At 34.0% G+C, this 13,639-nt stretch overlaps 1 protein-coding gene across 2 annotated transcripts in view; it reads left to right on the top strand.

The window, feature by feature from the left end:
- LOC149784961 (serine/threonine-protein kinase BRSK2-like) overlaps nt 1-13,639 on the top strand; it is a 250,696-nt gene that overhangs the window by 150,931 nt on the left and 86,126 nt on the right. For both annotated transcript variants that reach the window (XM_089978615.1, XM_089978614.1), the window contains exons 10-12: nt 3,725-3,773; nt 9,670-9,782; nt 12,793-12,893. In XM_089978615.1, the coding sequence (XP_089834741.1) occupies nt 3,725-3,773; nt 9,670-9,782; nt 12,793-12,893 (263 nt within the window). The remainder of the gene's footprint in view (nt 1-3,724; nt 3,774-9,669; nt 9,783-12,792; nt 12,894-13,639) is intronic.

Below are 13,639 nucleotides of genomic sequence, written 5' to 3'. Positions count from 1 at the left end.
CATTCGAAAAAAATTGAAGCTCAGAAGGCATCTGGAAAAGTGCAGTTAATTACTACAAGAAGAAAGATTTCTTGCCTGAGAGAACAGATGTAGCCCTCTGTCAGAATATGCACACTGCATGTCGCCAATACAAGCACCAGCTTGAAAGGAAAAATGCTCTCATTGAGAAGGAAAAGAAACGTTTACACATTGAGCCAAAAAGGTCAGTGATGACAAAAAGGAAGGCTAAAGAAATCTTTGCCAAAGTCGCAAAAAGAGCTCAGCTGGCATATCAACAGGTTGTGTCAATTGGAGAAAAAGACAGTGAATGTATGGGATTATTTGTATATAGTTGGTGTACTTGGGTGTTTATTTTACAGATTTGTTATGAAAAGGGAGAAGTATAATATATTTGCTGCCAAAACTGAGAAATTATTGTGACTTAACTACAATGTTAACACTGACATGCACATGAAATTATTTCAGTATCAAACCCCCATTTAAATTTTTTCAGCTTTTTTTATGGAAGACCAAAATCATGTCTGTAAACAGGACCCAGGTCTTGAGTTGCCTATGATCAAAGTGGTTCAGGTGAAGATACAGATGCTGGCTGTCATTTCATATATTTCCAAGCTTGTTTTGAAACTATAAATACAGCTGGAAGGAGGAAAAATAGGATCATTTATTATGCTGAATTACTTTTTACATTATGAAATGACCTCACATGTGAGAATAAATGCAACAAGTTTAATGATGGCCGTTGTAAATAAATGTTCATAGGCAGTGAATGGGATCCTTAACAGTAATGTTATAAAGAGTAACATATAAACAACGTACATCCAATTATTCTTGTGGACTGTAATCTTGCTGAATTGTTCAGATAGGACAGTACAGTGTGTGTGTGTGTGTGTGCGTGTGTGTACAAAACCTGTTATAACGTGATTTGCTTATAATGCAATGGCAGCATGGCTTCCATTTTTTAATATAAGGTGACCTCTCTTTTTAACATATTAAATACATGCTCTCAGAAAACCTGATTATATGTATCCCTAGCATGTTATATGATCAAGAGGTTAGTTAAAACTGATGAATTTCAAATTTCAGTGAACATCTTAGAAGTTTTTCAGAATATTTGTTAACACAATCCTGCTTATATTGTGATGTTATTCTTTGGACCCGGACGCCATTTTTCAGCACATGATAGGGTATGCATGACGGCCAGTATTAATGGTGGAGGAAAAACCCAGAAAACCCTGGGAAGAACCACAGACCCATGAGAAGCTGCTGGCAAGCTTTCTCACCTACCGACATTGGCCGACAGAGGTGAGATGGCAGTGGTCCGTAATGAAGAGCGCTTTAGACCACTCGGCCACTCGGGGCTCCTTTATTTTTCTGTCATTATTACTATCAAGTAGAAAATTGGAGCCTAAAATTGTGGTTTGTAATACCACAAAAGCCATGAAAATTGGCCCCTTATCAATGCAAGTGAATCTACAATGTACAAAATTGATGATTATTTTTTTTCTGTCCCTATCTTTGGCTTTAGCAGTTGTCATTTTGTGATTTTGCTTTGGCAAGCATACCCATGAGGTCACCTGACATCAGCTTTCTTATATTTGCATCCAACATTTTTTTTTTCATTGCACAAAAACATTCCCAAATGAACAACGGATATATTTTGCACTTGGAGCATGAATAAAATCAGGAATGTAACGTTGCATTTAAAACAGTTGTTAGGTTGGAAGGGGAGCATGAAGGCTTGTACTACTGCTTACACTTCAGTCATAAACATATGGTATCCCTCCATGGCAAATGTCAAGGTGAAGGAACTTGTCATGCCAAAGAAGGCCATTCTTGTGTAAACATTCTTACTGTAGGCTTAGAACATTAAAAGAGAGTTCTCGTAGACAAATTAGCTGGAAAATTCCTTCCTGTAATCTGTAATGTTATATAAAGGATTAAACATTTGCCCACTTCCATAACCTGAACCAACTTCTCATATGCTTGAGGCAAGGTGATTTATATTGGGACATTTAAAAAGCAAGATGGCTGGCAGTTCAATAGCCCATAAAAATACCTTAGATATGACATACACAAAAAATTAAGATTGTTTCTGATCCTTTGATTGATAGATTATTCTTTATTTATTTGAAAAAATAATGTATATTACTTTGAAGATTTAATCTCAGAATATATAACATTTCTGCAAAAATCTGCCATAAAAAGTATTTCTTGAAGCATTTCTGAGTTTGTAATTTTCCCACAGAAATCCCAGCCACACAAATGGGTTAGATTTGATTTTTTTTTACATTAGTCTGAATATTATAAATGTATACAAAAGTTAGAAGTCTCTGGGTTCAAGGCTGTACAAGATATGCAACATTACATATTGATTCACATGTCTAATTGGTATCATTTAGTCTCACTTTTATATTTCAAAAAACAAGAGGCCTCCCTTTTTGTCAAGCCAGCTTTTAATTTAACTGGAAAAGGCATACATAAACTAACCTGCCAACTCTTACGATTTTGCAAAAACTACGGAAAAATGATGGTTGCCAAAACATCCGGGTAATTGGTTCATCCATGTTTTATTTGGATCCGGGTTTCATCTTAGAATTAGTGAAATTAGTCAGGGAACCAGACTAACTTTACAGCAGCACCTCAGACGCTTTAAACTGCACCTGTTTGTTCATGAGAAGTGTCTGCGTGATCAAACTGTTGATTATAGAATTTTTAAAAATGGTGTCCAGAATCCGATGCATGTTTAAGACGAAAAGGAAAAAAAGCTTCTAGAAAAGTGTTAAAAATCAACACAGAAGAATAAAAAGGAGTATTCAGATTCTTGTGAATAAAACCTGGAAAGGACACAATTACGTTTATTGGACATCACATGTCAATTTGAGTATATCTCATGGCGTTAGATATTGAGTATGTTTGCCGTCGTCATGTGAAATGGAAAACTATTTCCAAGAATTATGTAAAGTTGAGAGCAACAAGCCATTGAGCTGCATAGGGTTTGGAACTCGAGTTTGTGTAATGTACTAGTGGTAAATAAAGTCTATACATACTTGACAAACTTTTCAGTTGAACATGACGTTTATCGACAATGGGTCAAACTTTTAATTAAGTTTTCCAGCTTTACAATAGCAGTTATTGATATTTTGTTACACCTTACTGAAAACTGGTCAATCTTGTGGGAAAAAAATCAACTGCCTTACTGAGACAGACTCATCAGGTTTGGTAGGTCTGCATAAAAAGTAAAGCACAAAAACTAACAGTGAGCTTAATCTACAATACTTTAACATTAATCTAATGGATGGACAAACTGATATGCACAAGATTACTGCAAGGCAGGCTTGACAAAAAGCATCATGCCATAGTAATTACTGCAAGACAGGCTTGACAAAAAGCATCATGCCAAAGTAATTACTGCAAGATAGGCTTGACAAAAAGCGTCATGCCAAAGTAATTCCTGCAAGACATGCTTTGCAAAAAGCACAAGTTCAAGAGTCTCACCTGCATTGGCAAATGGTGATATCTCATTTGTCTGGTGCCAGAAGTGGTTTGGTCATTTTTAAGATTTTTTGTATAAGTTTGCATTCCAGTTTTTGCAAGGAATAATGGTGGTATATTATATCAAAATGCACATATATGACATTGTGTTTGCAGATCGCTTGTACTGTAGCAGCACATGTGTTGTCGTTTTGTGAGTCTAGTAGTTTTCATTTATTTCTTTATATTGCAGGGATTGCCCAGGGCTTGAATTAGAAATGCCAGTTGTTCAAGTAGTACAGGTAGAGAAATATATTAAGCTTCTTTGTGATTTTGATTTGAAAGACTACACTTTGATCACCATGTCACAAAGACTTTACAGTATTTCAGACTGAGTGTGTGTTTGTGGGTTTTCCACCATTTTTAGTCCTATTTTTCCTAAATAATGTTCCCCATTTTGTTGGACAAGTAACTAGTTTATACATACTCCTAGAACCGCCAGCAAGATGAATAATAGTAATTTATTATGTAGGTTCTCAATTTTATCATGATGCTGCCAAGATGTGTACTTTTTCATATGAAATCAGGCTATATCCCATTTAATTCAAAACTTTATAACAGCTATTAAAACTTAAGCCACTTACAATCAACTATCATCTTTTAACATAACTGCAGTGGACTAAACAACATTACAAGTACAAATTTTAAGGTAGATAGCTTAAAGATATGGCAGCATCCTGTGCATAAGAAACATTGCAAAAATATCAAATCAAATCTTGAGTAAGTACCATTTTTTTCAATACATTTTAAATTTGTTAAAATTGTTTATTTTAATATGGAATTCATTTTTCCTTAAAACAAAATACCATATCTACCTTATATATTGGGACACCATAAATCAATTTTTCTGTAATTTTTTTGTGCACTGTATGTTCTGGGACACATTTATTTATTTATTTTTTTTCAAATTGTAAATTGTGGGGCATTTTTTAAATCATTTGAAAATTGCATGTCACAAAATGCACTCAAACAAATTTTAAAATTTTTTTTATTAAACTACTTCAGATAAAACTCTTTAATCCACTGCAGCATCATCTCATCAACCCAACCCTTCTCCTTCCTCGTTTGTGATTTTGCTGGATCCATTTTTCAGTCTGATAACATTCAAACCTTTGAGGACAATCAAATACAGTTCATTTCTCAATGACCAGTGCATCATGCTAGCTGCCAAAAGCAGTATACACTATGTATGCATACGCTACATATATGTAGTTCGTGGATACAATTTTGCCTTTAATAAATTCCTCATGAAGAACAAAAAAGTGAATAAATGAAAACATGTACCTAGGGTAAGCAAAAAACCAGTTGATTTTGAGGTCAGGTGGTCAGTGGTCACTGACATTAGTTCTGAGTCACATACCTGGCTTGAACATTAAGGAAGGCATACACCTAAGGTAAGGGAAAAGCCTCTTGATTTTGAGGTCATGTGGTCAAAGGTCACTATCAATGTAATTAAGAAAAAAAATGGTTTCTGCACACAAATTTCGGTTCTCAACCATATCTTCAGCAGCTTATTGATATGGGGGTTGAAAGGTCAAGATCACTTATTTGATCTTTATAAATTGAACACACCTGCACTCATTGATCTGTTCATTCATTCAGGTATGGCATTGGATTGGACTAATTGGTTTGAGTTGAAGGATTATGAGATCAGATTGGTGCTTAGGCTATGAGTTGACATTGCTTGAAATTAAGGGTCATCTGAAACTGTATTGCACCTTAAATTGCTGGAGAACATTTTCATTAAATGTACAGATTAAATTACTTCTGGAGCTCCTAGCCTTTGTTTTGTAACATGTAGGGGCTCCAGCGGGTGATAAATTCAGTCCTGAAATTAATAGTTTCAGTGACATCATGGATTATTTGATGTAAAAAACCAAGGCAAACACCCCTCCCATTCCTTGTGAGAAAGTTCAATGAATCCCAGTCAAGGAAGCATTCAGATGCACCCGAACTCCAGAGATGGCTGACCCCACCAATTACAGACCATAGAGTCAAAATGAGCTTATGATATGGGCTTCACCTGTCTGTTGTCTGTCATTTGCTTGCAATTGCTATTTACATCTTGTCAACTGCGGCTAACAGAATTTGACCAAATTTGACAGAAGGCATCTTGGCATGAAGCTCTTTCAGATTTTTTCCAATGTTGCCAATCTACTGTTAAATGTGGCCACCATTGCTAAAAATAGAAAAACTTTAAACCAAATTTGATTGCATCCAGGCATGAAGGTCTTTCAGACTGGTTCACAATATGCCATTACTAAAAATATAGAAATTATTGATGACATAGAAATTTTACAAAACTTGAGAGAAAGCAGCTCTACAAGCCAGTTTGGCTATTGAAGCAAGGGAAGTAACCTATATGAAAACTGTTTGAGAATCAGGTTTGGGTTTATACAGAGTTATCACCTTTGCAGAAAGAGAAGAAGAAAAAAACATTTTCAATACAGAATGCATAAATTTCAGTGAAACAATTTATCAGTGTTGCACCTTGTTTTAACTGTAAAGGGGATATCCTGTGTGCCTCCATCCCTCTGTAGTGACAAAAATATGGTTATAGTTAAATTTAAGGGGACATTTAGTTTCTGGTGAGAAAAGGTCCCTTGGGCTCACTTGAGGTGCAATACTGCAAGTTACATAATTAGAAAAATTAAATTGATTAAATTGAACAATCTGTTATTTAATTTTTAAGGCAAAATATAAAATAGAGATATAGAAAGTGGATAAATTATAGATCAGGAGGGTTTGGAAAGCAATGGAGTATGTGCAGTAATGTGAACTAACTTGTAGTATCATGTCTTTGTTTTTATTCTTATTGCCCCAAAAAAATACAACTAATGCAACTAATCACTCAAAAATCTTGTTGCAATATTATAATAAGGGCCTGCTATTTTTAATGCTATTACATGTACCATATTATACCTGCTTATAAGTTGAGTAAAACAGCAAACAACAAAGATCCTGATCTGCTGTAACATAATGCACTTGCAGACCAGGGTATATATTGTTTGTTCCACTGATTATTCCTAACAAAGTTGACAGACCCAGATCTATGACACATGATGCAATGGTAGATCTGGGTTAATTTAGTTTGCAGTTGGACGCATTATTTTATGGCATTGAATATTTTCAGTGCCATTAATTCTTTCAAATGATTATAATCCAACTTCAAATATTACACAATGGAACTTGATCGAATTTAATAGAAGCATCCTGGAATGAAAATAATTATTTGGATATGTCTGTTTTATTGCTAAAAATTGAGGAGAAAAAAATTAAATGACTCATTCTCACCAAATTATGAACAGATTTTGACCATATTGGACCAAACACATCCCAATATAGATAGCATTCAATTTCTTAAAAATGATTCATATCTGGAGTCAAATAAGTCTTCAACTTATGAAATTGCAAAAACTTAAAAACAACCACTGGTCAAAATCTTTTCAGCAGAATCTGACCATATGTGACAAAAGCATCTTGATATAGACAGATTAAAAATTTGTACATATTTGCCCATCATGTCTAAGAATATGTAGCAGGTTTGAATCCAGTCTAGACCAGCCTGAAACTTGGGCATATCTCTTTGCAAGACTTTTAACACCCATGGCATGGAATCAATCTCTTGCACCATTTTGTATATTCTTTGCTACTTCAAATCTGTGAAGGGATCCATGTTTATGAGTAAATTTATTTTGAGATCCATGTTTATGAGTAAATTTATTTTGAGATCCATGTTTATGAGTAAATTTATTTGAAAAAAAGATCATAATAACCTTTACCTTTGACCTTTAGAGTGTGTATTTTATGGCATCAAGTATTCCTCACAACTGCTTATATCTGGAATCATGAAGATGAAGATTTTTTTTTCTTGTCTTCATATTTTCTTTAATTTGTCTGAGTTTAAATTTTTTTTCCCCAAAAATGCATGTGGAAAGAAATTGATACACAGCAAAATGAGTAACATAATTGCATCAAAAACATTGGTGTAAATAGACCTATGTGATGAAATGTTTATAAAAAAAATTACCAGTGAGATTTATTCTGAATGTTTTAGTGATAAATTTTGGATAGTGGATGTTGATCTCATAACATAGAGAAAAATGTAACTTAAGTACCACCTCTACTCAAAGTATGTCTAATTCCATCAGTGAAAGCTGTGTGTTTTATATCATACATTTATAACAGCTGTTTATAATTTTTCAGGACTGGGAAGTAAATGATAAACTTTTAAACATGTCTAAAAACTTGACCATCATTAACTTCTAATTTTTTTAAAAAATTTTATGTATACCAGTATTATGCCATTGGGTTTATGATGTTTTTCAGTAATTGTGTCAAACAGAACATGGAATATTGTTATCCTATTTGTACTAATGTATTAAGCAAAATGTAGAAATTTTATTCATATTCTCATTGTTTCAAGACAATCCAAATTGTTCATTCGGTTTGTGGCAACAACATGGAAAATGTATTTGTGATCTGTAAATGGTTTTATATGATATAACACATTATTTTTGCCAAGCCAAGTTTTTTTGGCCACTGACCTTACAATATTTTTATGGTGCTTTAATTTCACATTGTTACCTTTTGGACATGCTTTTTTATTACTATTTTATTCACATACAATTTTATGCATTCACACTAATATATTTTTCACTGTTTGAACTGAATATATGCAGGTTCTCATCTTGGACTTTTAAAAGTTGACGTCCAGGTCCCTTAAATTTGAAAAAGGTCTCAGCCCTAAAGTCAGGTGTCCCACTAATGACACCTGTTCAATATAATTTTTGCTGTAAAAGCGGGCAGTTGTCTTACTATGTGACCCATACAAATTTCATCAGATCGCTATTGTATTATTATAAAAGTTTGAAAATCTAATGCAGTTGAGAATTATGATGATAGCCATTGCTTATCTTAGAGCCATAACAATTCTAAGTGATTTTACGTTCCCAGTTTTTCATTTTGTACAATCAAACAAGAGGTTGTAGTTTATTTTCTTGCAACTGAATTTTTCTTTGCACAATCTTGACACCATATGCATGCAGCATAATGTCCAACTGCCCTCTTGTTATGAAGCCCATGCCATGGGGATTTCCCATTTCCACAATTTCCAATAATCTCTCACTTTCTTAAGTGTTCCATTTACTTTATCAGTATTAGCTCCATTATCTACTTTCAGATTTGATGGCTGTTTCATGGCAGCTCATATTTCTCCAACCAAAACTATAACAGTAAATCAATTTCATCATAGGGAAGCATGCCAAAAATCCCATTATCTCTTCACTAGTTTTCTAAATATGGTATATGATAAATTACTTCGGTTGCAAACATCACAAGGATTTACATTACAATGGATTCAGCTGTGCTGAATTGTTCTTATCAAAGGAAAGTGTCAGCCCACATGTATGTGCAATGACTATATTGTTTAAAACTATGGTAAGGCATTGTCATTCAATTTACAAGTATTTTAATCTCAATATGTACTAAGTTTTGGCCATTGCAGCATCATCTCATCCATTTATGGTCACTCTGACCTTCTGATGACTGGTAGGATGCTATAGATTTGATACTCACTTTACAGAAAGAGATCATAATTTGATGTCGATTTCAGTGTCTTTGATCTAATTAATATACAGATCACATTGTGCATCGTAAATCCCAAATCTCACCTATGATAAAAATTAATTTTATCATACAAAAGGCTGGAAAAATTATGTTGCCAGAGTGAATAACAGAAGCGATGAGTTTAAGAAAAGATGGACCTTTTTGGTTTGATTTCTCAATTTTTCTTTACTTCACATCAAACAAACAGGCAGTGTAAAACACTTTGGTTTTTGTAAAGGAGTGATTCTTTTTGTATAATATTTGTAAGTGTATGTCTGTGTGTGTGTGTGTTGTCTCTAAATAAAGGAACATATGTAAAGATCAAAATGGAAAATAATTTTGAGGTAATGTCCCAGACACCTGGTCATTCCTGACATCTTACGTTCACTAAAAAATAAAAGATTAATACTCATTTTATAGAAAGAGATCATATTTTTATGTGGATTTCAGTGTCTTTTGGAGAACCCTGCTCTAATATAAAAATAACATTCTAGACAGTGAATTCAAGCTTTTATTATCTGTCTGTTTCAGACGTCAATTATACCATCTGTTGAGGATCTAGATCCTGATGTATTGTCCACAATGAACTCTTTACAGTGTTTTAAAGACAAAGACAAGTTGATAGAAGAGTTATTGAGTATAAAGTAAGTGAACTCGGCATTGCTGTTGATGTATTGATGACTAGGGTTAGACTTTGGTACGTTTATGCTGTTATTGCCATGGTGATATTTGTTGTATGATGATTTAAAATGTATTTTAGTGAATCATAGAAAAATTATCATGATTAACGAAGGGACAGAATAGAATGATAACCATTCTTAATTGGCAAGACGGTTTTTTCTCTCATGAGTACTTAGAAAATGTAAATTGAAGTTTAATTGCTCTTGTTTATTCTTAGGAACATAAATATCAGATGAATGACCAAATACATGGAAGCAATGCCACATGAAGGACTTTTGTTTATATAGGCACTGTTTATGGATCCTTTTGATTTCTGTGTCAAAGGTACGTGCCCATAAAGGACCAATTGGTTATCTCTACACATCCTTTGATGGACAGGTCTAACTGTGAAAAAGAAAATAGCATATGGCTGTATTGTGGGTCCTATTTTGAGGCAAGGTCATACCAGTTGCATGTGGCCGTATTGTGGGTCCTATTTTGAGGCAAGGTCATACCAGTTGCATGTTCAGTCATCCAAAAGATGGCATCACTGATCAGTTATACTCGAAGGCATCCATTTCTCCAGGATTTTCACACAGTGGGGAATTACCCTTCTAACATTGGTTGGGTGGGTGGGTGGGTGGGTTCAATTTTTAAGAAGTGGGTGGGGTAGAAGGATGCAGTTTTTATATGTGAACAGTATCTGTGAATAGACCCCTCATTTATGGTATAGTTTCACAAATGTATACTTTTTAAATTGATTTATATGAGTGAAGATGAAACTTTAATTCAAGCGTGCTGCATGTAGCCCAGTTCTTCACATTCTGGGCCTGTGGCCATGTAGGCAGACATTTTGAAAATATTCATTTTAATTAATATGCATAATTAGTGATAATGAACTGTTATTGCTTATGCTGATCATGACCTTAAGCATTTTTTTCTGTTTTGGCCCACAGCCAAAAAGTTGTATGCCCCACTTTGGTTTGTTATCTTCATTACTGGTACAGCAGTGTTATAAGAATGGCACTATGCATACATGCCAGTCATTATGATTTTGGCATAATCATTACGTTTTTATTAAACCATATTACGTTTTTTGAGTGACTGCATATGGATTACGCTTTTTTTGCTACATTAAAAAATAAAACAAAGCATCATTTTATTATCATCTCAGTAATTGAGAATATTCTTGAAAAGGTGACTGCTACATAAGAATAATTCAAGAGTACGTTCCTTATTTGTTATTTATAGCAACTGTATGTGACCCATTTCCAAGAAAGCAAATGGGTTTCTTCAAAAGTGAACTTTGCCTAACAGATTCATGTTATTGATAAGCTAGTCATTCAGTGAACCAGTATTTTTAAAGAAAATGGTATCAGGTTAAGAAAAATGTTTTACAGTATGAATTGTGGATGTTACACGATGGAAAATGTTAAAGCAGATGGATCTTTTCAAACTTCTAAACATGTCTGATTAGAATAAGTGACTAAATCAATACCTTTTTACAAACTTTAGAAGAAGAATATGAGAGTAATGTAATACAGCACTCTGAGCACCTGACCATAATCATTGCATAATTCCAGGTCACAATGAAATATCAACCAAGCCTACATTCACCCACACCCACCTATTCCCCCCCCACCACATCATATGCAATGGAAAAGCACTTGTTTCTTTGTTTTAATACCATGGCTACCTATAGTGCTGAGACTGTGACAGATAGCTATGATAATTACATCCGTGATGAGGAACTAATTAATTACAATTTAATTCAGATGCAAAATTTCATAAACATGAAAATTCTGTAACATTCTGCACCTGTCATCACACTGTGCATTTACAACAACACCATTCACCCTTACTTTATGGATTCAGTTTTGTACCACAAGGTCAAGGTCACCTAGCAAAAAGGGATTCCCATGTGGTGACTTTGTCAAGCTTGTCAGGTTTACAGTCTTTGGCTTTTTTCAAGTGCCTAATCCCTAATTGTTGAGAACTTTATGCCATGATTGCAGTCTTTTAAGAACACATAGAAACCTGATTACTTAAGATTACATTGGTTTTATTCAATACGTTAGCTCAACCATATGTGGAAAAAGAAGTTGACATTCCATTTAAGATCCGTATTTATGCCATATTTTAGCTAGGAATAACTTCATTACTGCAATGCTGATTAAACCTGTTTGCTTGCACATGAAAGTGATTATTGACATAATAGGAAACTTTGACCTATGCATTTTGGGGGGTGGGGGTAAATGAGAGATTAACGAATTTAGGTTCCCATGAATGTCTTTTTGATCTAAACCAAAAAATTTGAATCCCACCAAAATATAGTGTTTTACAGTACATTAGAATTGCATGTAACAGTAGAGACATTGCCACAGAAAACTGAAAACTGCATGTTCTCCATTGTTAAACCCTGCTAAGTGCAGTTTATTCAAGGCTTGTAATAAATGGATTGCCTGGGAAAGCATCTCATTGCTTAGTTGCAAGCTGTCAGTTGGTGAGCACTCGGTGTTTGAACTAAAACTTGAGCATTTACTTATCAGATCAAACTTGTTACATAATGATTGTTATATGCTTCATTTGGAAAATCATCAGTGAGTGATTTTCAGGTGGCTGATATTTTTGTTGTTGTTGGGGAGGTCAAGAAATTAATGGTGGATTCAGAAAGAATCATGCACCCTGTAGAAAGCACTGCTAAGAGGCTGGAGGTAGAATCCTGGAATGGTGTTGATGGAACAGTTTGGTAGGTCACCTCAGACGAAGATTAATAAAATGCAGTTTCATATTTGATGTTGATCTTGATTTTACATTTATTTATTTTAGTATACATTTATTATTTTCTCCATGTTCTCTTACTTAACTTTCTGTCCCACAGTAACTAAAAAAAGAAGAAACACTCTTTTGCACATTTTCAAAAAAATATATTTGAATTGTTGGTTCTTGGAATAAACACAGTAAAGTGACTGATTATTTTTCTTTGTCTTGCAGACATAATACAGAGAAGGTAGTTTATTTTTTACTGTTAGACAGAAAACTCAGGAATCCTAGTACAGAAGACGAGTTAGATGTACGTCACAGGTCAGAATCTGGTAAGATATATGTGTCAGCTTTTACAAAAGTTCACCAGATGCGCATGGAATTTCCACTTTTGGCTTTGTGGGATTTCACTCCATTAATGCTTATGGCACAGTGTTCATTTCATTTACACTATATAGTGTGTTACTAATAATAGTAACAAACTTTATTTTGCTAAATTTAAATTTTTATGTCAAGGGAGGCAACTCAAATTTATGTAAGGGGGCGCTCACCAGTTATTATGTACTTTTGAGAGAGTGACGTATGTAAGGTGAAGTTGTTTGCATTTAAATCATGCACAATGGAGAAAATGTTGACATTCCTCCATGCTACATTAATGTAATGTGGATGATATTTCTTTGGATATTGTACTTTTGGAAATTGTACATGATCTAATAAGCACCCTGCTAACTAAAATGACTATTCCCTTGTGCTTAAAAATCAGCCTGAATTAGTCTAAAGTACACTATCCATAGCAGTTATTAAAATAGGGAAAATGAATTTTGCCAGACTAGACAATACCAGCTACTGAAAGTGCAATGAATGAATTACCAAATATCTAAAATGTAAAGACAGTTATCAGATCTTTTTTATACAATTTACCTCTGAAGTTCAGAAGTGAAAATGACCAAGTGGAGCTAGTACTTTTTTGAAACATGTTTATCTGGAGTAATGCCAAGCTGTATACTCTATAACCCATATTACACCCATCAATCATACACCTAAAAAAAGGGAATTAAAGGTTCTTTGAACTATACCT

This window comes from Sinohyriopsis cumingii, chromosome 13 (genome assembly GCF_028554795.1).
Source record: "Sinohyriopsis cumingii isolate HCF-2022 chromosome 13, ASM2855479v2, whole genome shotgun sequence".
Lineage (NCBI taxonomy): Eukaryota > Metazoa > Mollusca > Bivalvia > Unionida > Unionidae > Sinohyriopsis > Sinohyriopsis cumingii.
The sequence above is the reverse complement of the archived record's forward strand: the minus strand, read 5'-3'. Positions and strand labels throughout refer to the sequence as shown.